Below are 24,000 nucleotides of genomic sequence, written 5' to 3' on the forward strand. Positions count from 1 at the left end.
GAGAGAGAGAGAGAGAGAGAGAGAGAGAGAGAGAGAGAGAGAACGATATACCGAGAGTGGGTGGCGGGAGTGAAGGGAAAGAGGTGACGGAGAGGGGAGCGTGTGGAAGTCGAGAGAGGTGGGAAGAAGAGGAGGGAGGAGGAAAAGGGGTTGCTAAGCAGGGGAGGGAGGGGGTAGTATCATGAGGGTGAATGTGTGGGAGGAGGAGGAGGAGGAGGAGGGGGAGTCGCTGAGGGCTTGTTTAGAGCAGAGAATAGGAGAGAAGGGGAGAGGAGAGAGAAGGGAGAAAGCATCAGTCGTTAAGAGTACTAGCGTGGGAGGAGGAGGAGGAGGAGGAGGAGGAGGAGGAGGAGGAGGAGGAGGAGGAGGAGGAGGCTTGATGGTGACAAAGAAGGGGAAGAAGAGGGAGGATAAGAGAAAGGAGGGAGGAAAAGAGGTGTGTGAATGTTGTGTGTGTGTGTGTGTGTGTGTGTGTGTGTGTGTGTGTGTGTGTGTGAGAGAGAGAGAGAGAGAGAGAGAGAGAGAGAGAGAGAGAGAGAGAGAGAGAGAGAGAGAGAGAGCGCATGTGAGCAGCTAGCGTGGTGATAGGAGGTATTATGTAAGCACAAGTGTGTAGAAAAAAGTGACCTTCAGCATGCTGTTATACCCTATCACCCCACGCGCCGCCACGGTCTGCCTCGGAGTCGGGAGTACTGGCGTTACTTCAGTACCTTCTATACCTGCACACAAGCCTCTATTACAGAATTTAAGAGTAATGATAAGAGAATATAGGAATAAGATGAGGAGAAGAGAAGTACTGGTCTTTCATCTATCTACACACAAGCCACTAACCACTTAAGGGTAAAGAAAGAAGAAATGGGATAAGGAGAGGAGTATTACTGGTCTTTCATCTACCTAAACACAAGCCACTACTCCAGAACTTAAGGAAGGACAGCGATAGAGAAAACGAGATGAGATGATGATGAGGACGAGGAGTACAGGTCTTCCCTCTAGCTACAAACAAGCCACTACCCACAACACAAGGATAACGATATAAAGAATAAAAAAAAAAAAAAAATAACCAGAGAAGGAGGAGGAGTACTGGTCTTCCCTCTACGTACAAACAAAACACTACTCCCGAACAAAAAGGATAACGATAATTGACTGATTGCCATTACGTGCCGCAACAGCGAGGTCATATGGCGCCGAAAGGTAACAACGAAGAAAAGTAGAAAACACAGATGAGAGTGAAGTCAAGTAGAAGCTAAAAGGGGTAGGATCTAATTCTACCTACCTACAAAACAAGACGCTATCACTTTCCAGAACACAAGCATGACGATAAAGAAAACAAGAGGAATAGCTTAAGAATGAAGTCAAGAAGCTGGAAGAGGAGGTGGGAGGTTGGTGCATTCCTCAAGACCTATTTCATGTCTCGAAGGTTTGCACGGTGCAGTTTATCACAGCCTGGTATGAGACGGTGTGTCCTGCTTATTCTTGTTCTACCCTGGTGCTTCTCTGCATGCCTGGCCTCTGCACACTTGCACGGCTACAGGTGACTTCGCTTCCTGATTGTCTTCACTTACACACGTCAGAAAGATTAGGCAGAAGGCGCGTGACAAAGAGGAAAGCAATATGCAGTGTGACGTACATGGCTCTCTCCCTCCGTGTGTGTGTGTGTGTGTGTGTGTGTAATAATAGCATACATGGTACATATATGACGTAATTGGCTGGTGAAGAGAACACGTGTACATCGAGTCTCTCTCTCTCTCTCTCTCTCTCTCTCTCTCTCTCTCTCTCTCTCTCTCTCTCTCTCTCTCTCTCTCTCTCTCTAAGCGTGAGTAATGTGGGAGAAGAGAGGAGGAGGGAGATAGAGGCTCATGGATTGGCTGGCTGGGTGTAGGTGACTGGGTTCTGGGTACGTATTCAAACTCTCTCTCTCTCTCTCTCTCTCTCTCTCTCTCTCTCTCTCTCTCTCTCTCTCTGGTGACCTTGAAGTCTGCAGCATGGCGGTAACAACCAGACTCATAACCCACCATCCCCTCCTCGCCTCCAACCCTTCCTATCCCACTGTTTGCTACCTCCCCTTCGCGATTTGACCCCTCCTATCCCTCCCCACCCCCCACCACTGCCAGACCTTCCCATGTTCCTCCCTTCCCGTTAGCCTTCTACCCTACTCCCCCCTTCTCCCCTACTCCCCCTCTCCTCCCCTTCTTCCATCCCCTGTCCTTCACTACCTCGCCTCGTCGTCCTATACTGTCTCCTCCCCTCATTACCATAGCAACGTCTCCACACTCTCTCGACTCTCCCCTTCCAATGCTATCCTTGTGCACTAAAGCCTTTACCTATTATTCTGTCTTGTTTATTGTTTTTTTCCTTCTCTTCTTTCCTTTTGACTGTCCTCTCTCTCTCTCTCTCAGTACAGCTCTTCACTCCCCTCCCCTCATCCCCTTTGGTTCCCCCTCTCTCTCCCTCTTTCCGCAATCACGCGACTGCAGTTAATTCTTTTCCTCCCCCTCCTCCTCCTCCGCCTTCTCCTCCTCCTCCTCCTCCATCCTCCAGCCAACACCTTCCTTAATCCCAATCGAGAGGAAGCCTATTTAAGAAGAAATTTATGGTTTGTCTGTCTGTCTAGCTGCCTGTCTGTCTGTCTGTCTAGCTGGTTCTCTCTCTCTCTCTCTCTCTCTCTCTCTCTCTCTCTCTCTCTCTCTCTCTCTCTCTCTCTCTCTGTGTGTGTGTGTGTGTGTGTGTGTGTGTGTGTGTGTGTGTGTGTGTGTGTGCCGAGGAAGGATAAACGGACAGCCAAAATATAAATAAGTGTAAATAAATAAGACAAAATCTGAACAATAAAAACTTTGCGAGGAAGGAAACGAGAGAGAGAGAGAGAGAGAGAGAGAGAGAGAGAGAGAGAGAGAGAGAGAGAGAGAGAGAGAGAGAGAGAGAGAGATTGACTTGACTGACCGAATTTTTTTGGCGCTGTAACGAGGCGATATGGCGCCGCTAGAGAGAGAGAGAGAGAGAGAGAGAGAGAGAGAGAGAGAGAGAGAGAGAGAGAGAGAGAGAGAGAGAGAGAGAGAGAGAGAGAGAGAGAGAGACTGCCAGTGGAGAGGGAACAATACTAAACAATATTTTCAGGGTGAAGTAGTAGCAGTTGTTGGCTGGTGCAGTTTTGTGAGGGGAAGTGGAGAGAGGGAAGGAGGAGGGGACCAGGGCAGGATGGAGGGAGGGGGTGACGAGGAAAGGGGAGAAGGGAGGGGGCATGGTAGAAAGGGGGGCTATCTTTACCTACTGAGTAAAATTAGAACAGCTCCAAGGCTCTCTCTCTCTCTCTCTCTCTCTCTCTCTCTCTCTCTCTCTCTCTCTCTCTCTCTCTCTCTCAGATCCAAAGGAAGCGGTTTATTGGACTGATAATTATATATTGTTTTATGTTGTATTCTACGGTCAAATAATAATGAAATTCTCTCTCTCTCTCTCTCTCTCTCTCTCTCTCTCTCTCTCTCTCTCTCTCTCTCTCTCTCTCTCTCTCTCTCTCATAAAGGTGGGACAGTCAATGGAAAAACTGAGCCTTCGTTAATTATATAATAATTAAACGAAGATAAACAAATAGATAGAAGACAGATAGACAGATATATAAACAGATGAAAACAGATAGACAGATAGATAGATCACCTTTCCTTTACTCGCAAATTATGATAAAGATGATAATTAATGATGATGATGATGATGATGGTAACGGTGGTGGTCTTGGTGACAGTAATGACAGTGATTAAGTTGTTATGAAGGTAATGATAGGTGTATTGTTTGTAATTGTGGCACTGATGATTATAATGACTATAACTGATGATAATGGTGGTGGGAGTTGGTTGGCAGCAGCAGTAGTAGTAGTAGTAGTAGTAGTAGTAGTAGTAGTAGTGGTGGTGATGGGTGAATGCGATAAAAATAGAAGTAGTAGTAGTAGTAGTAGTGATGGTGGTGGTGGTGATAAAAATAGATAAAATTACAAGTAGTAGCAGTACCTTGTAGTAGTAGTAGTAGTAGTAGTAGTAGTAGAAATACTAGAAGTGGTGGTGGTGGTGGTAATAGTAGTAGTAGTAGTAGTAGTAGTAGTAGTAGTAATACCTAACAGTAGTAGTAGTAGTAGTAGTAGTAGTATGATGTAGAAGGTGAGTCAGCCTAATTAAGTATCAGGTTGTTTTATTGGAGATTCTAAACCACGACAATTTCAGGTTGCGTGCAGCTCTCTCTCTCTCTCTCTCTCTCTCTCTCTCTCTCTCTCTCTCTCTCTCTCTCTCTCTGATATATAGTACCAATTAAGCGAAGTGATGCCAGTTGATCGCCAGTTTGTGCATTTGCCTAATTGTACTATTATTACTGAAGGATTTGAGGGGAGCTCGTGCTGGCTAAAGTGTGTGTGTGTGTGTGTGTGTGTGTGTGTGTGTGTGTGTGTGTGTGTGTGTGTGTGTGTGTGTGCCAGCATAGGGTCACTCAACTCCCTTCAAGTTCTCTCTCTCTCTCTCTCTCTCTCTCTCTCTCTCTCTCTCTCTCTCTCTCTCTCTCTCTCTCTCTCTCTCTTCCCTATTCATCTGCTTTTATCTCTCCTACGTATTCTTTTCATGGTGAAGTATAGTTGAACAAGGAAGCGGAAACAAAATATATGAGAACGATGACGGCAGTTTTAGGTGGTAGTAGTGGTGGTAGTAGTAGAAGTAGTAGTAGTAGTAGTAGTAGTAGGAGGAGGAGGAGGAGGAGGAGGAGGAGGAGGAGGAGGAAGAAATATTCAATAATTAATTTTCTAACTTACCAACAATGTAAGATAAACATGTGTGTGTGTGTGTGTGTGTGTGTGTGTGTGTGTGTATTCACCTAGTTGTGGTTTACGGGAGGGGAGTGATCTCATAGTATCCCGTCTCTATATCCAGTTTGGTCTTAAAAGCAGGGAGAGTTACGGCACTGACAACGTCTTCACTGAGTGCATTCCATTTGTGCACACTTCTTCGAGGAAAACTATACTTCTTGATGTCTCTTCTACAGTTAACTTTTTTTTTTTCAGCTTCTTACTGTGTCCCCCTTGTACTCTGTGTGTGTAAATTTATAAAACATTTTTTGTCCACATTTGCCATACCATTTATGATTCTATAGATGATTATTAAATCTTCTATTTTCAAGGATAGGAATTTCCAACATTTTTAATCTCTCTTCACAGGCTGACTTGCTCAAACTCCGTGTGTGTGTGTGTGTGTGTGTGTGTGTGTGTGTGTATAGGTGACTAAGAAAGTGTGTCTAGACTCTAGATGGATACAGGTGTGTGAATATAAGTGTGGACGATACGAGCGTAGGTGTGTGCCGGGGGGTGTGGGGGAAGTGTGGACGGGTGCAGGTGTTACGTAAGCATGTACTGTTGCTAGGTTCGGCGCGGTCTCAGTAACCTCGCGGCGCCACTTTACGTAACAACATTCGGGAATGGTTCTGCTTCTCCTCACCCTCTTCCTGCTCCCAATACTACTACCGCACTGTACTTCGCGCTTAGAACCAACCACCATGCTCTCTCTCTCTCTCTCTCTCTCTCTCTCTCTCTCTCTCTCTCTCTCTCTCTCTCTCTCTCTCTCTGGGGGCCACACGGTGCTCGGAGCTGCAGTGTGGGATGCAAGGCGCCACTCACGCCGAGCACAATAAACCAAGCTTAACGTTTTCTAATCTCAATTTACGACTTCACATCGGAACCCCCGTTGTGTGTGTGTGTGTGTGTGTGTGTGTGTGTGTGTGTGTGTGTGTGTGTGTGTGTGTGTGTGTTTAAAGTGGTAGTCGTAAGAAAACTACACATAGCAAACTTTTTTTTTTACAGAAACTTTTTCTCGTTTAAATACGCGATCAGTCTTGAAACATTCCACCCATTTCGGTCTTTAAAAGGTGATTCGGTAATGTACTTAACCCTATACATAATCCTACATGCTCCCCCTTTCTCTCTCTCTCTCTCCTTTAATTGATGAGTTTCCGTAATGTTTCGCTTATTTTCGGTTTTAAAGCTGGATTGCAATGCAGCTACAACAAACACTTTACACATGTCCACATTCTTGTTTCCTTTTTAACAATCTCTCTCTCCCTCTCTCTGCCCAGGTTCAGTCCTCATTATGCAATCAAAGTAGAATGCTTTGGCTTAATTTTGATATCACGATGTTTAGGAATACTGCTACAGAGGAGATGAGAGCTTGGGAGAGCTAGGGAAAGTGAAGTGAAATGTAAGGCATGGGAAGGGGTGATACCATGTGCATTAGTGTATTCAGGTGTTCTTTCTCAGGTGTTTCTCTAATTACCACCCATCCCATGAAAGAAATGTAGTACTTAAGGTGTGAGGTAGTGAAAGGGCTTGACAGACCATATATTAGTAATGCTCCAAGGACTTTTCTCAAGTGTTTTCTTTTACTTCCAATCCTGATCACCCACCACCCATTCACCCTCTAACATGAAAGTACTGCGCGGGGTATGAGGGGGAGGGGATGGCGCCAGATAAAGATACGGAGACAAATGAGACTGACGGTACTGCAGAGAGAAAAAAAAAAAAAAAAAAAGAGGAGCACGTGGCAATCAGATAAAGGTGTAGGGGGGACAAGTGATATGATACACAATGGTACTGAAGGGATAAGGGAGGACAGTGGCGCCAGAGTGAAGGAGAGTGAAAATAAGATAGTTGATAAGACTAATGCTGCTAATCTCATCCCACATTCACATCCTGCAAACTACTGAAGCCTTTTACATAACAACTACATTAATTAGGACAAGGAATCTGGGGGAGGAGGAATGTGGTGCCTGATAATATGATAAATGAGTGAGACTGGAGATAATATGGATGACGCCTAAAAATACTATACTCATACATGTATTAGCATCCTACAACCCATTGATATCTTCTCTATACAGCAACACGAATTAACACTTTGGTATGTATCACTGAGCAGGTTTCTCAGTGACCTGTAGTGTGTTTGGTATGTGTTGGAAGTTCATTCATACTGTATAATATAACTTTTAGTACTGCTGCTATTTGAGAACTGAAGGAAAGCTATAAGTTACCAGACCTACACACACACACACACACACATTCAGTCATGCCTTGTGTGTGTGTGTGTGTGTGTGTGTGTGGTGTGTGTGTGTGTGTGTGTGTGTGTGTGTGTGTGTGTGTGTGTGTGTTGTGTGTGTGTGTGTGTGTTATGTCAGGCCAAGGAAGTGATACAGGCACTCTGCATGGCCCTTCAAGAATCCAGTCAGCCAGGTTGATCCACTGCCACCTCACTCCCAACAGGATAGGTTGGTTGAGGTGGGGTGTCTCCTAACCAGATCACATACCATTGCCACCACTAACACCACCTACACCTGACCACACACTGTCTTCTTTTCCTTCCTCCTGATATCAATTCTTTTTTTTTTTTCATTGGGTAATCTTTACACCTTGCACTGTTTGCTTTTAATCAGTCAACACACCTCCCACTATCACCTTAAATACTTCTAAACTTGACTGCAAACTGTCTGCTTTTTTTTCCTGCCCAACATGGATTCCTTATCTTATTCCTTTTACTACTATTGATCTTTACATGCCTCCAGACTACAAACTATTCCTCCCCACTATTTCTCCTTTTCCCAAGGATTCTGATTCCTTATCAAAATTTTTTTATTGTTCACAGTTTTTATACTCTACACTACTGCTAACTTTTCCTCTCACTACAAACTGTTTTCTTTCCCTTCTCCACACATGTGCTGATTCTTTACCTTACTCCTTTTATAGTGATCCCTGTACGTCATACTGCTGCTTTTATTCCCCAGCTCCTCTTAAATCTGAGGTTAGTTAAGTCTCTACTCATTATTTATTTCCTTTTTGCTCTGCTACTGCTGTACTATAACCTGTCCACCTCCTCTCTCTTATCGGTAACTTTTCCTGCCTCATACTGTGTACATATAGTTTCCCTTTTCATCTTTTCTGTTTTACACTAAAGTAATATTGCACTAGTATTAGAATACCACTGTTCACACACTTATCATTTACAGTAATCAATCAAGGTGTGCAATAAATCAATAACAGACAAAGAGTGAATTAAAAAATATTCGCAAAAAGACATCTAGAAACACTGGTAGCAGTCCCATAAACAAATTTTTTTTTTTTTTTTTTTTTTACATGGTCCTTTTCTCAAGTGATTCCAGTCAAGAGACATCATATCAAAATGTGTTAGAAAATTATGGGCATTAGGGATGACTAAAATAGAGCTCTACAAAAAATACATATCAACTTAATCCAAGCCATGAGATGATAGATGAAATGTGTAATAAAACAATGAAAATAATGAGTCATCAGACAGAGTTCTACAATAGGGATATAGCCTACCTACACAAAATGAAGTGTAATCTTTAGCACGACACATAAACACCCTGGTGCGTAAATTTGACTGAATCCTAATAATACCAGATAAATTCTCAGTATAATGTTACAATGATGTAATTTTTAACTACATTCAATTAGAATGAGTGATGAAATTGAACTGTACAGGATGATGGAGAAATGGAAACTACACTCATCATTCACATAAAAAGACACACATACGTGAGCATAGTTTGTTTCAAATCCCTGGAAACAGATGCATCACAGGTGACCTAAGGCAGCAGCAGTCCTGAATGCACACTTTCTATGACCTAATGTTAGTGAAGACAATCATTAAACAACCAACACAATAAAATAATAAAAAAAAAAAAGTGAAAACAGGGGAGAGGGCAAAAAAAAATGCCTGTAAGATATTATAGGAATATTTTCCCAAGAAAAAGATCTGAAAGGGGTTGTCAAGTTGCAAAGATAAATAATGATGTCCTTTAATTGGCAGGAAAGGTCAACAAGAAAAGTTACACTCCATTCACTTAGTTGAACACTGCACCTCAAATCACAGGATGATGAACACACCAGCAAGTCACTCTTCAGGAGAGCATGGCAAAGACAGTGGGTCAGCTGTTTGGTGAGTATTACACCAGCAAATAAAAGTCAAGAGATCACTGTTAAGCATCACACAATATTCATCAAGTAGCATCAACACAACAGCAGCAGCAGCAGACAAATGCACACTGCTGTCAGAGCTCACAGGAGGTGACTTTGGGTGGCCTCTGCCTTGACTCGGGTGTCCTCCCAGCTGCGCCACCTGCTGGTGACCTGATATAACCAACCCATCAATACCAAGACAACACAACAAAAATAATAATTACAGTATTTAAAAATTAAGCCCTATATTATTTTCACTTTTTTATTTACATAAAAAAATATTTTTAAGAGAACAACTTGTACAAAACTCCAGACAGCTCTATGTTCCCCCACAACCATACTTAACCCAAGTCCAGTACTTTACACTACTCACTCACACAAAAACTTGTTTTTCTCTTCAAGGAGAATAACAAATTACATTAGGGCAGACAGACCAACAAAACCAACAAGCAGCCCAACAAAACATCCCACTTCCTACTTATTTATTCATCATATTCATGCTTGAGACTGATGCCAGCACATGCCAAATCATCCATATCAATGAAAAAGAGAACACTTAAGTGTCATAACCCATACAAAGGAAGACAAGAAAACCTATATATCCCATGTTGCAAAATAAATTCATCCCATCCATGGATTGACAAAAACATCAGCCTGCTGTCAGTGGCTAACTACTGAGTCAAGTTGAATTACACAAATAACAGCTAAATGAGCGACACAGTTAAACAATAAAGACATTTATCTAATCTTTCATTCATTGGTCTTAAGCCTAGACATTTTGACATTATACTCTAACCTTACGTTACACACACACACACACACACACACACAGTGGAGAGTACCTAGACAATCAACATCGTGAAGAGGGACACAACAAGAAATTATATAAGAAATTAGATGCGAGAAAACCCGGGCATTTCAAATCAGGCAATGGCTAAGTGGAATGAATCACCGGAAGACGCCGTTTTCATCACAAACATTCACAGCCTTGGCGGAAAATGCCATCAAACAACACTGAATGACGAGACACAACAACATTGACTTAAAATAGTAAGAATACAATTACGTAAGAAACAAAAAATGCAGACAGGAAACTAAGCAACAAAACCTACAATTACACGTGGTATTTCCCTAAAATAAAGCATGACAGGTGTCAGTAATGTATGGTTACCGCCTGACCAATACCAGTTGACCCCCAGGAATGCCAGGCCGAGACAAGCACAGCCACCCCCACCGCCCATCACGCCCAAAAAGGCCACCGCTTATCCTGCCCCTACTCGCCCAGCCGCTGCCCCTCATCCATTACAATATTTACGCATCTAATCAACGACATAGTCCAATATGTATACGTACCTTTCCTCTTTCCCTTTCCCTTGCGCTTCCTGGGTTGAATATCACCTGACATTATCTCTATTCGCGTCCAGTGGCGGCTGTCCAGCACCAACACACTGCAACCACCCCGTAGCACTCCTTACACACGACTGACCAAAACAAAAAGCGCCGGTATTTATATACAATGTTCTTTCCTTCAAATCACATCAGATAAAATATATAAGCTTCTATTTCGTCCCCAAATCATTATATAACTTTATATCATCTACCATTTGCTTGTTATAAGGATTTTGCATATATATTTAGACCCCTCGTGTCATCAAGCGAACCTCCGTGTTGGCTGATGATGTGTGCTCAATAGATGCTACCACAGCGCTTAGGTATAGACTACACACCCCTTGCAAGAGTGAAGCTTTCAGGCAATGGCGGAAATATGCCCCATCTTTCACTACTCCCTTATTATTTCTTCGCAAATTCACACTTAAGAATTAACCCCTAGAGAGGATGTTCATAATTATGTAACCCTTTTCAAGCCTCTAAGTACGTGCAGATTTACGGCCAGAAATATTAACTGGGACACTACATTCGTGTTGCCCTCCCAAACCTTTTAAAATAATATCATAGCATACAAAATAATTATAACTAAACTAACAAATACTTTTAATGAAATATTAGATCAAGTTTAGCAGTTATATTGTAAATGGTAATGTGACAAAAATTTTAATTTAAATTTCAGAGAAACTGGAGATTCGTTCACTAATGAGATATGGCACTCGCCGGTCAACAAGAGGTACCTTGTGTATGTTGACTACTGCCTTCCACAGACTTCTATCCTTATATTCTTAAACAGTAGGCAATAGCAGAAAGCAACAAGTATAAGGAAATTAGCAATACATATGAGAGATGCGTTGACCCTGCTGCTTGTGGTGACCAGTGTAGAGTGGTTGCTCTAATGAAAACTTTAGGGAGGATATTAAAAGTAATTTACAGGAGGTTGAAGGGAGGATCAAAGTGTGGAGATGTTTGTCAAGAACGGTGAGGAGTGTAAGGAAGAACATGGTTACATCTTTTTCACAATGAATACCTACTATGTACTTATTTGCATGGTGCTATGTAAATCGTTAAAGAAATAACATAAAGTTGTAAAATAATAATGATGATAATAATTAATTAAGCATTTATAAAATGCATAAATAAGAAAATCACGAAGGCCAATAAGAAAGGCTCCACTGTTAGGTATTCCATCTCCGTTGCCAACTTTGCTCTCTTTTGGTGTTCATGTTCACGTCATATTTATGAGAAAAAATGGATAAAATATACATAAATAAATAAATAAAGAAATAAGCAATATACTTCAAAACAATTTTATTTACCAATCAACAAAAACATTCACCTTCATATTAGTCTAAACACAGACCTCATAATTTATGGATTGAGGTAATTTTACATGATAGAGATGCAATGGCTGATATCTTAATTATACTCTGGAAGACATGGAATGAGTGATGATGATGATGATGATGATGATATTAATGATGATGGAATGCTTCTGAAAATGTATGTAATGGGAACATATGTTGAACATTTCATATAGGCAAATAAGTAATATAATCAAAGGAAATGCTGGTTACATAAAAACATAGTAAGGACATTTTAATACATAACAGTATATTGATAAAATATACTCCTGAAATTATTGTTTACTGGAATTCACTTTACCTTCCTACTAATGGGTCTGTACTCAATTTCCAACTTGAAAGTCATGAACAAACTCCACTTGCATTGCATGAGTCAAACAAGTTGTCTACCCTCACCAATGGTTCAACATATGGGTCAGCTTGAACAGACAAAAATAATGGGGTCACCTTTAACAAGAAACACATCCCTGAGACACAGCATATCACAGGGTGGCAAAAGAGACATAAGTCCATGTCAGACACTCACAACTATAACACTTCTTGTTACTAGTGATGAATGTTACCAAATACACACAATCTACATGAAAACATACAATATAGCATTCAGATTTAAAAAATATATGGAGAAATATAAATTTTGAGCATAATTTTTATTCTATCACTAACTTTTATGAAATTATTCATTTCCTGCCCTCACATTCCTTGCCTTGCTGGAAACATGCCACTGTTGACGTTCCACTTACTGTACCCCACACCAACCACAAAGCAACTTAGCTTTCTCTCCCACATCAACATAAGAATAAACATCTAACTAAGAGAGAAGTTTCTGTTACTATGTTCCCATGAATGCATGAGATTGATAACATTCCCAACATTTTTTGGCAGAGAAGGATTATCTGAACCACACAGCTCCCTAAGTGGTTTTCCTCAATGCTGGTAGGTAGGGAAAGGTTTATGACACAGCATAAAAATGGATCCACAAAACTGAGCAACATCTAAATCCCTTTAATCACTTTCCCAGAACACAGGTATGGATGGCCTTCCCTGAGGAAAGGATATCTGTGGTGCGCTGGGTGCCTAGGATTCCAATCAGGCGGGTTAAGTTGGATTTCTGCACCAGCATTGTCACTGTGCTGCCCAGATGCTGCTTCCGAGTTCTGCGGGTTCTGGTTACTCTCCTGCAAGGAAGACAATAAGGAAATACTATTAAACCTACACATGCTACAATAAATCATGAAACATACACAAAGCTAGTGATAGCTACCTCTAAACAACACTAATGAAAATTAAATTTTTCACAATGACAACAAATGTGAGTAAAAGATGATTAGCAAATGTGCATTTATTTATTTATCTATTTTTTATGGATAAGAATATACTGGATTCCTAAATTCCCATTTTTCATATGTTCATTCATATATTAGGGGAACAATCACAAAAGGGAAAATCTGATTATTTCTAATTATTAGACTATTTCTGGAAACAACTTACCACCATCAAGTTACAGATCTCTGAAAAGAAGTGTGGGTAGGTTGGCAGATCATAGAATATGATGTGCCGCACACCCTTGATGCAATATCGGCGGGTAGAAATGAAAACGGTCTGTGTAAAGCAAAAAGTGGCGCTTTCCCCTCGAAAAACAAGGCTGCGAATCTTGGGCTATTTTGCTGTTTTGCTGGAAAAGAAAAAAATCTTAAAATAATCTTTTGACTAAGAAAACTCAATCTCTTCTGAAGCAAAGAAATACATAATCAAACTACTTCTTGAAAAGAATCTAGGCTGAGATCAACTCATTCTTATCGTTTTTTCCTGTCATCTTAGTGTCTTGACATTCCTGCCGACTTTTCTGTCCTCCAAAGTTTCCTCTAGTGTCTCATTCCATGGCAAATGTCTATGCAATTGTAAAAAAAAAAAAAAAAAAAAAAAAAAGATAAAGATGTTCATTTAACTCTCATTCAGAAAATCTATACAAAGCATTTGGACCAACTATTGTGAAGGGACAATAGTACATACCCATGGCTCTGACAAAATATGCAACAAACTGAAATATCCTCCAAATAAAATCATATAATATTTAGGAATATATCATTTAAAGCATTCAGTCTCTCCAAAACATAATGATTTCTATCATGTGGTTTTATATTAACAAACAACAAAACAGGTGTACTACTAAACTAAGATGAGATGGTTGTCCTTACCCCAACCATATATTCATTGATGGAAGCAATGCTGGTACCACCGTCCTCCTTCAGGTACCGCAGTAATCTCACATAGTCACAATAATCAGGAATGTTAGACCAGTGTGTGGGAACGCTGCTCTGCCCTGAGCCGGGGCAGCAGCTCAGTTGTGAAGTGGTGGAAGCGTGTGTCAGGATCTCTAATGCCAGGTATATTGTTGATTATCAATTCTGTGTGCACCACCACCTCCTGCACAGACCCACCCTGTGCAGGGTTCAATACCTGTAGGAAGAGGGAAGAGCATACGAAAAAATGGGAAATACAAATTCAGAGAACCTACTGAAATATATATAACGAGAGAGAGAGAGAGAGAGAGAGAGAGAGAGAGAGAGAGAGAGAGAGAGAGAGAGAGAGGAGAGGAGAGAGGAGAGAGAGAGAGGAGAGAGAGGAGAGAGAGAGAGAGAGAGAGAGAGAGAGAGAGAGAGAGAGAGAGAGAGAGAGAGGAGGAGAGAGAGGAGAGAGAGAGGAGAGAGAGAGAGAGAGGAGAGAGAGAGAGAGAGAGGAGAGAGAGAGAGAGAGAGAGAGAGAGAGAGGAGAGAGAGGAGAGAGAGAGAGGAGAGAGAGAGAGAGAGATACAATTTGAAGGATATAGCAAAATAATTGTGAGAATGTTATGAATTTTGGAAAAAATTGTAAATGCTTTCTAGAAGAGCAAGAATAACACTCAAGCATAGGATATGGACAGGCTGTACACTGAATTATTTGTTAGATAAAAGTTTTCTCAGGCAAAGGTTGTTGTGACACAGAAGTAGGGCTTTATTCTATTCACCATATTTCTACCACTTTGACAGCTTTCATATTTCATAAATTCCTCCAATTACATATCATTGCATATTACCAAATGAAAAGAAAGCATGAGTGCCTCACCTCCAATCTCCCAGCAAAGTTGGAACATTTGCTGATGAGGGCACGGTGGTGGTCTACAGTGGTTGAAGAGAACATGACAGTCTGGCGGTGAGAGAGAAGCATGGCCCTCCAGGGACCACAACCTCACTCGTGTCAGGTCAGTGTCGAGTTTGTGAACATCATGTGGGGGCTTATTGATTGCTTCCATCAAGACAAGAATGTGTTCCCAGTTTTGCATCATAAAAATATCTGCCTGAAAATATCAGAATAAAAACAGATAGTATGTTGTATTGTCTTGGCAACATAATGAAAATTGGGTTAGTGAACTATGATCAATATATGTATTCATCTTAAAAGTTATCAATAATATATTAGAAAACAATAAAAAAAAATGCAGTGCAAACAATGATTCTTCATAAAATTTTTGTTGTAACTTGATTCTCAAGCCTTTAATGAATAGTAAATGATGGTGATCCAGTAGCACTTTTTGTGAACTATGGTCACTATCTAGAAGGCCATTCCTATAAATATTTTTTGTCCTTAAACACAGGAAATCTAGACTAGCACAGTAATGGAGAAAGGAAAACATACATTATATTGTGGAATCATACTACTGCATGATGGAATGGAACTGCCCCTACCTGATCGAGGATAAGGATCTCAACTGATGTGAGGAAAGTCAGTCTGAATATCAGTGCGATTGGTGGAGCCCATGATATACCGCAGTCCCAGGGGGGATGCCAGGATGATATCAGATTGATAGAAGTCTGCATAAAGCTGGAAAAAAATGTGAACATATTACAACTGCATCATTATTTTGAAAGAGAAGAAGCAATGTTTACATGGAAGCTACCATGTACAACCTAATAACATGCAAAAAAATGTCATACATAATTTAGTCTAGTCCTCTGTTCCCTTCTCATAGCTTTCTTCTAAGTGTTTGGTTTATTAGCCCTCAGTTCCCTGAGATATTTAAAATAATTCACCCCAATCATCCCTATATACTGGCAACTAGATAGATCCACACACATGAACACAGAAAACTGCTTGTCAACCATTCTTGTCACAATGTAAGGTCATAACTATAATCTCAAAGAAAGCTCATCACATATCTCCAACTATTCAAAGAATCAAATCTCAGACCTTTTGAAATCTTGAATGAAGCATGCTATCCATCAAGGTTTCAGGCAGCTTATGTTATTGACACTGCATGTTTACCTTTAGAGAGTTTTTTGGTGACCTTGAGGCCAAGCTTGAAATCTTCATTTGAGTCACCCTTTTAAAGACAGCCACAAAGTCCTCTGGTCGGCTGAGTTTATCTTCCTTCTCCTCTTCTCCAGGGCCATAATCTTCTTTGAAACGGCTATAGTTTTGTACATGTGCCTTTGCCTCCTTAAACATCAGTGCCACTAATATTTCCACCACCCTGCAGAATGAAAACATGAAAATAGCTTTCTATATGGTTCTGTTTATCTAATCTGGCTTTTATTCATTAGAACCCATCCAAGAAAGTCACCATGATAGAATTCTACCCTTGCTTCTGTCCATAAATTGCACCCTGGCACACTTAAGTCCCCTCCCTTTTCCACTCACCTTGTCTCATAAAAATCCATCCACCCATTCCACTGGAGGACCTATCATCTTTTAAATACCTACAATATTTACTCTACAGTCACTTCATTCTCATGCATTCTATCCATGTAACCAAATAATTTCACACTGCAGTATTTTATCTTTTCACCCACTCTCTTTCACATTATTCTCATAATGGCAATAGCCAAACTTTTCATTAACATGCACCTTTACTACAGACACAAAAAGCAGTTCCTCATGTAACTTAAACCACCAATTTATCATCAAAACACATTATATGATTCAAAACAAGTGAGTCTGCATAAAATTGTACCCAAGGCACATATATTCTTATCATTAAATATAACAAAATATCTTACTTATAAGTACTTTAATATATAACCTTACAAGTAGGCAGAGTGTTTGAAAGGAAGTAAAATAAGAACTTTTGGCCTGGTGTAACCTTGGTCTCGATGTGCATCATTAGTGGCACCACTTTTCTTCTTTTTCTGGGATTTGATTTTGGCATTGTGGTTCATAATTTTCTTCCTTGTTTTGAGAACGTGATTTACAGCATGAAGAGTATAAATAGTTCTCACTTTCCTCCCAATGTTCATGGGGAGGCCTCTGGATAGTACAAGTCTGAGTAATTTGAGAGGACACCTAACAACTCTTTCTGCAAGTTTGTCAAACCAGTAGGACACTTTATGACTCTATCAGGATCACTGGTAAAAGCATACATTATCTCGCAAACTCTTTCTTATGTAATAATCCTGCAGGCTATACTGTCCAAGGTCTGGAGGCTGAGGCACCAAACCAATGGCAGGTGGATCATCTACTTCATTTTTCTCAGCCAACAAAAGAGGTTTTGAGGCTTGCATTTCAACCTTTGGTACTTCAATTTTTACTCTCCCTAAAGTGGGCCATTCCTGGAAAGACGAGACCCATTTTGTCCTGTCTTTCACCTGTTCTGCACACAATTCATTCAAGTTTTTCTCAAAATGCCTTGAAAAAAGGATCCTTCTGGACTGTGTGTAGCATGATCTTCTTCATCAGAGGAGTCATTAACTGCCTGTAAAATAAGTAAATAAATAATAAATAAATAAAAATAATGACTAGCTAACAAAATAATGCATCCACACAGCACTTATCTAGTTAACATGATAATGCATCCACACAGCACTTGCCAGAACATAGGGATAAAAAGTACATAAATATTTCCAATCCCTTCACTCCATTCCTGTCACCATTTTTGACAAGCAAGGAAATCAATGACTTTATGAGTAACATTCCAAATATCTTTTAATAAATGAAACCACTAACTATCGCTCCTACCACATTAATGATCACAACAAAATTATTGTTATTTTGACTATGCTTATCTCAAACACTTTATAAAAAGCTAACAAAATGTCTACTATAACTAAAACTTTATAGAATTTTTTTGTAATAAGATATTTTGACATATCTCCTTTCATTCTCACAACTTGTCACATGTGAATATCATTTCAGCATTCCTTGTAGCAGAGAGAGAGAGAGAGAGAGAGAGAGAGAGAGAGAGAGAGAGAGAGAGAGAGAGAGAGAGAGAGAGAGAGAGAGAGAGAGAGAGAGAGAGAGAGAGAGAGAGAGAGAGAGAGAGAGAGAGAGAGAGAGAGAGAGAGAGAGAGAGAGAGAGAGAGAGAGAGAGAGAGAGAGAGAGAGAGAGAGAGAGAGAGAGAGATTAATTGATCAATAAATACACGTAGAAAGGAACAGTATTATAAAACATCAGTTCACACTAACCTCTCTGTCTTCATGACACTCGGAATCTTCATCACCAGAAATCTCGTCCTGGGTTCTTGAGTCAATATTTTCCTCTTTATCTTCTTCAATTCCCTTCTCTTCACTTTCAGACTCACCACTTTCATTATCATCTACATCACTACATTCCTGCATATCTTCTTCATCACTGTCTTCCTCCTCCTCCTCCTCCTCCTCCCCCTCATCATCATCATCATCATCATCACTGTCTACAGCTTTTCCATTTTGGGTGTTGAAGGTTGCCAGTAGTCTAGACAGTACATCATCCCCACCACCTTCCTCCTCACTGGATGACCCCTCACCATCATCATCATGAGGCTGAGGATCCTCAGTATCTTCCACCTGGTAAATAACAAGTACTATACAAAAACCGGTACATTTTCAGTAACCCACATCCCACTGATATCATAATAAATAAACAAACTAATATTAAAACATCAATGATAATAATGATGATGATAATAATAATAATAATAATAATAATAATAATAATAATAATAATAATAATAATAATAATAATAATAACAAATAAATAAATAAATGAATAAATAAAATAAAAAACATTCTTACCATTTTGACATACAATGAAATTAACTGATTAGCTTCACAGCAAAATAATATTTTTGCCATAATCTCAAAGAGGGAGAAATCTTAAACTGGCTATGTATGTGTATATTATGTCAGTTGGCATATGCTGTCCCCTGACTCCTTACAGGAAGTAGTCTGGGCATTTTGACATTAAGCCTAACACCAAGTATAAAATAGCCTTTCTCATTCTGCAACTCACACATGGCCTATGATAGATATCAAGGATGCAGTCTGCCAAAATAACTAATTCCTTAAAATTACTCACTAAAAATTAAGGACGAGAAACCACCAATATAAAATCATTCTTGCTGTTTCTATAACAACAGAAGACCCAGTGATATCTGCTCTAGCTTTCTTTCTTCTAAGAGACATTATATGCCTTCCCTACTCAAAAAAATCAGTAACACCAGAAATTTGATAAAATTATGAAATACACCTTGAAATTTATATGATTTTTAGTGCAACTAAACAAGAATAATTTAGTGCAAAGTTTAAAGATAAAAGATAAAAATGAAAATAAATACCTTATGTAAATTAAGGTTTGAAAACGTCAATAAAATGGGCAGGTAACCTCCGGTACTGTCAGAGCCCTCTCCACGCACCAAGGCCTCTATGAATATACTTTTATTACATAAAAGTATTTCTACATGCCCCCAAGAGCAATCAGCTCCAGGCTTTTCCTTCTCAAGAACACATATTTGACAGGGTCTCATTCACTCTCACCTTCAGTCTTTTCACGACGGCTTCCTTCTCGTCAATAGGATGGGCTTCCCCAAACTCTTCGTACTGTCTTTTACTTGGCTGCCTCTCTTCTTTCCTATTTTTTACCCTAGTGCTGGGAAATCTGCGCATTTTTCCACCTCGACCACGTGCCATTGTTGCTTCACTGTAATCTGCCTGCTGGTCTGTTGTGCTTACAGTGCACACACTGTAGTTATCGCTGCCGCTGAGGCACAGTAACTGTATATACCTCAGGCAGATGTAGTGAATTTACAAACGTTGTGTAAGATGTAACGTTTTACTAGTACTCCATACCAACACAACGCTACACACATGCAGCGGCCTGAGAGTTTTGTTTTGATGAGGCGTGGATTTGTTTTCGCTCCTCGAACGGTGCTCTCCCCCACCCTCCCTCTCTCTCTCTCTCTCTCTCTCTCTCTCTCTCTCTCTCTCTCTCTCTCTCTCATTAATACATAATATACCATTTTTTCATGTTGAGGATTGTACAGGTAAAAGGAGATATTGTGGATACTTCCTATTCAAAAACTCACCCAACTGTCTAAGTTAAGATCTTATAATTACTGTACAAGTCTCACTGTCACTCGTGAGGCCAAGCCTCTACCAGGTATCAAAACGTATCAGTAACCACATTCATAAAACTCTCTCTCTCTCTCTCTCTCTCTCTCTCTCTCTCTCTCTCTCTCTCTCTCTCTCTCTCTCTCCTAAACTTTGACATTCCTGTTTATTAGTTTATTTTCTCATTGCACATTACACTATGTAACACGATTTTTGTCTTTGACAAGCAAGTGTTATTTTCCAACCCTTTTCATTGCAAAACAAGAGAAAATGTTCATTATTCCTGTCAGACTTTGCTTTTGTGGCTTTTAGAATGATTTTTTTTTTTGTACCAATATAGCTAGATTTCGCCATTTTTCCAGATGTTATCATAGAAAACATCTTGTCTTCATTAATTGACCACACCAGCCTCGGAGTCCCGATCTGGGGAGGGGACCATAAATGTCCTCAGGTCGGACTGTCTTTCTGTCGACGACCCTAAGTGTCTTGACACACCCCTCAACTTTTTCTTCATTAACTTCTGCAACATTCGCGGTCTAAGATCTAATTTTCAATCTGTAGAACACCACCTCTCCTCTTCTAAACCTCATCTTCTTTTCCTCATTGAAACTCAGGTATCTGAGGCAACTGACAGTAGCCCCTTTTCTGTTCCCTCCTACTTTCTCTATCCTCATTTTCGATCCAAAGCTGGATGCTGCGTTTATGTGCGCAATGACTTAACCTGCTCTCGTGCCCACGCTCTTGAATCTTCCGAGTTTTCCACCATCTGGCTACGACTACAGAGTCACTCTCAAACTAAATTTATCTGTGCTGTATACCTGTCACCTAAGTCCTCTGACTATAAAAAATTCTTTGACTACTTAACTTCCAAAGTGGAGCACATTCTAACCCTCTTCCCTTTTGCAGAGATCTCCATTCTTGGAATTCTTGGAGACTTCATTGTTTACCACCAGCTTTGGCTTTCCTCTCCCTTCACTGATCATTCTGGTGAACTAGCCTTCAACTTTGCTATCATCCACGACCTAGAGCAATTGGTGCAACACCCTACTCGTATTCCTGACTGTCTTGGAGATACGCCCATCATTCTTGACCTTTTCCTGACCTCTAATCCTTCTACTTATGCTGTCACCCTTTCTTCTCCGTTGGGCTCCTCCGATCACAATCTCATATCTGTATCTTGTCCTATCGCTCTAATCCCTCCTCAGGATCCCCCTAAGCGAAGGTGCCTCTGGCGTTTTGCCTCTGCTAGTTGGGGGGACCTGAGGAGGTATTTTGCTGATTTTCCTTGGCATGACTACTGCTTCCGTGTCAGAGACCCGTCTTTATGTGCTGAGTGCATAACAGAGGTGATAGTGTCTGGCATGGAGGCGTACATTCCTCACTCTTTCTCTCGTCCTAAACCTTCCAAACCTTGGTTTAACACAGTTTGTTCTCGTGCTATACATTATAGGTGGCCCACAAAAGGTACTTAAGCCTTCCATCACCAGAATCTCATGCACTTTATATTTCTGTCCGGAACCATGCCAAGTCTGTTCTCCAACTAGCCAAAAACTCCTTCATTAACAGAAAGTGTCAAAACCTTTCAAGATCTAACTCCCCTCATGACTTTTGGCATCTAGCCAAAAATATCTCCAATAACTTTGCTCCTTCTTCTTTCCCTCCTTTATTTCAACCAGATGGCACCACTGCTATCACATCTATTTCTAAAGCTGAACTCTTCGCTCTAATCTTTGCTAAAAATTCTACCTTGGACGATTCTGGGCTTGTTCCTCCCTCTCCTCCACCCTCTGACTACTTCATGCCACCTATTAAAATTCTTCGCAATGATGTTTTCCATGCCCTTGCTGGCCTAAACCCTCGGAAGGCTTATGGATCTGATGGGGTCCCTCCTAACCTTCCAGACAACTATCCCCTCTTCTTCAACGACACTCAACTGTCCCCCTCTTCTACACTGAACATCCTCGGTCTGTCCTTTACTTATAATCTGAACTGGAAACTTCACATCTCATCTCTAGCTAAAACAGCTTCTATGAAGTTAGGTGTTCTGAGACGTCTCCGCCAGTTTTTCTCACCCCCTGCTAACTCTGTACAAGGAGTACAGAGTATGCTTCACATGTCTGAGGGGATTCCACTCATACTGCTCTTCTAGACAGAGTGGAATCAAAAGCTTTTCGTCTCATCAACTCCTCTCCTCTAACTGACTGTCTTCAGCCTCTCTCTCACCGCCGCAATGTTGCATCTCTAGCTGTCATCTACCGCTATTTTCATGCTAACTGCTCTTCTGATCTTGCTAACTGCATGCCTCCCCTCCTCCCGCGGCCTCGCTGCACAAGACTTTCTTCTTTCTCTCACCCCTATTCTGTCCACCTCTCTAACGCAAGAGTTAACCAGTATTCTCAATCATTCATCCCTTTCTCTGGTAAACTCTGGAACTCCCTGCCTGCTTCTGTATTTCCACCTTCCTATGACTTGAACTCCTTCAAGAGGGAGGTTTCAAGACAATTATTCATCAATTTTTGACTACTGCTTTGACCCTTTTATGGGACTGGCATTTCAGTGGGGAGTGTGTGTTCGTTCGTGTGTAGGCGGTGACGCACGGAGCGGCGGATGGCCAACCTGCTCCTCCGAGGACCGGGGTAGGAAGGGTGTGTTCGTTCGAGTGTTAGCGGTGGCTTACGGAGCGGCGGGAGGCAAGCCCGGCCCTCCGAGGTTGAAGTAAAGAGTGTGTTCGTTTGGGTGTTGACTGTAGCTCACGGTGACCCACGGAGCCACTGACGGCCTTCTCACTACCTCGAATACCAGGGGGAGAGGACCTGCTTTGGACCCAGATGTGGGGACAGGAGCGAATTATTGCGTGAAGAGGATCTGCTTTGGACCCAGACGGGAGGGCAGGAGCGAATATTGCGTGAAGAGGACCCGCTTTGGACCCAGACGGGGGGCAGGAACGAATTATTGCGTGAAGAGGACCCGCTTTGGACCCAGACGGGGGGCAGGAACGAATTATTGCGTGAAGAGGACCTGCTTTGGACCCAGACGGGGGGCAGGAACGAATTATTGCGTAAAGAGGACCTGTTATGACCCTGACGGGGACAGGAGCGAATTAGTGCAAAAAAAAAAAAAAAAAGGTTCAGGGACTGAGTTTGTATGCTTGCTGAGGCTACCACCAGGGACTGAGTGTTTGCTTGCAGAGGCAACCAGAACTGAGTTTGTATACTTACAGAGGCAACCAGGGACTGAGTTTGTTTGCTTGCAGAGGCAACCAGAAATGAGTTTGTATACTTACAGAGGCTACCACTAGAGACTGAGTTTGTTTGCTTGCAGAGGCTACTACCAAGGACAGAGGTTGTGTACTTACTGAGGCAACCAGCAGGGACTGAGTTACTGAGTTTGTTTTCTCACAGAGGCAGCCACCAGGGACTGAGCTTGTTTGTTTGCAGGGGCAACCACCAGATACTGAGTTTGTTTGCTTGCTGAGGCAATCGGAACTGAGTTTGTATACTTACATAGGCTAACACCAGAGACTGAGTTTGTTTGTTTGCAGAGGCTACCACCAAGGACAGAGGTTGTATGCTTACTGAGGCTACCACCAGAGACTGAGTTTGTTTGCTTGCTGAGGCTACCACCAGGGACTGAGGCTGTTTGCTGGCTGAGCCCATCACCAGGGACTGAGTTTGTACGAGTATGCTTATACCAGGGAACGAGTTTGTATGCTTGCAGAGATCATACACTATCAGGGAGAGAACTTGTGTGCTGGCAGACACCAGTCACCGTCAGGGAGTTTGTGTATTTGCATGGATCAGACACCATCAAGGAGTAAGCTGGTGTGCTTACAGAGACCAGACACCACCAGAGAGTGAGCTTGTGTGCTTGTAGGAAGCAGAAACCCTCAGGGACTGAGCTTGTGTGCTTGCAGGGAGCAGATACAAT

At 41.3% G+C, this 24,000-nt stretch overlaps 2 protein-coding genes across 6 annotated transcripts in view; both read right to left on the reverse strand.

The window, feature by feature from the left end:
* The window catches only part of LOC135103580 (titin-like), a 51,181-nt gene extending 40,693 nt beyond the window's left edge, over window positions 1-10,488 (reverse strand). For all 5 annotated transcript variants that reach the window (XR_010270120.1, XR_010270122.1, XR_010270121.1 and 2 more), the window contains exon 1: window positions 10,337-10,488. Coding sequence is in view for 2 of the 5 variants with exons in the window: in XM_064010038.1 (XP_063866108.1) it covers window positions 10,337-10,388 (52 nt within the window). In the remaining 3 variants the exon portion in view is untranslated. The remainder of the gene's footprint in view (window positions 1-10,336) is intronic.
* A 1,175-nt stretch (window positions 10,489-11,663) lies between these two features.
* LOC135103246 (U3 small nucleolar RNA-associated protein 25 homolog) lies at window positions 11,664-19,494 on the reverse strand. The gene is given in 16 exon segments (XM_064009292.1): window positions 11,664-12,899; window positions 13,205-13,317; window positions 13,319-13,408; window positions 13,932-14,126; window positions 14,839-14,928; window positions 14,930-15,070; window positions 15,459-15,494; window positions 15,496-15,594; window positions 16,025-16,096; window positions 16,099-16,243; window positions 16,798-16,988; window positions 16,990-17,007; window positions 17,009-17,148; window positions 17,207-17,318; window positions 18,172-18,531; window positions 19,302-19,494. Coding segments are annotated over 16 exon segments (2,148 nt in total). The 5' UTR covers window positions 19,491-19,494; the 3' UTR covers window positions 11,664-12,742.
* Between the last annotated feature and the right edge of the window lie 4,506 nt (window positions 19,495-24,000).

Source organism: Scylla paramamosain, chromosome 9 (genome assembly GCF_035594125.1).
Source record: "Scylla paramamosain isolate STU-SP2022 chromosome 9, ASM3559412v1, whole genome shotgun sequence".
NCBI lineage: Eukaryota > Metazoa > Arthropoda > Malacostraca > Decapoda > Portunidae > Scylla > Scylla paramamosain.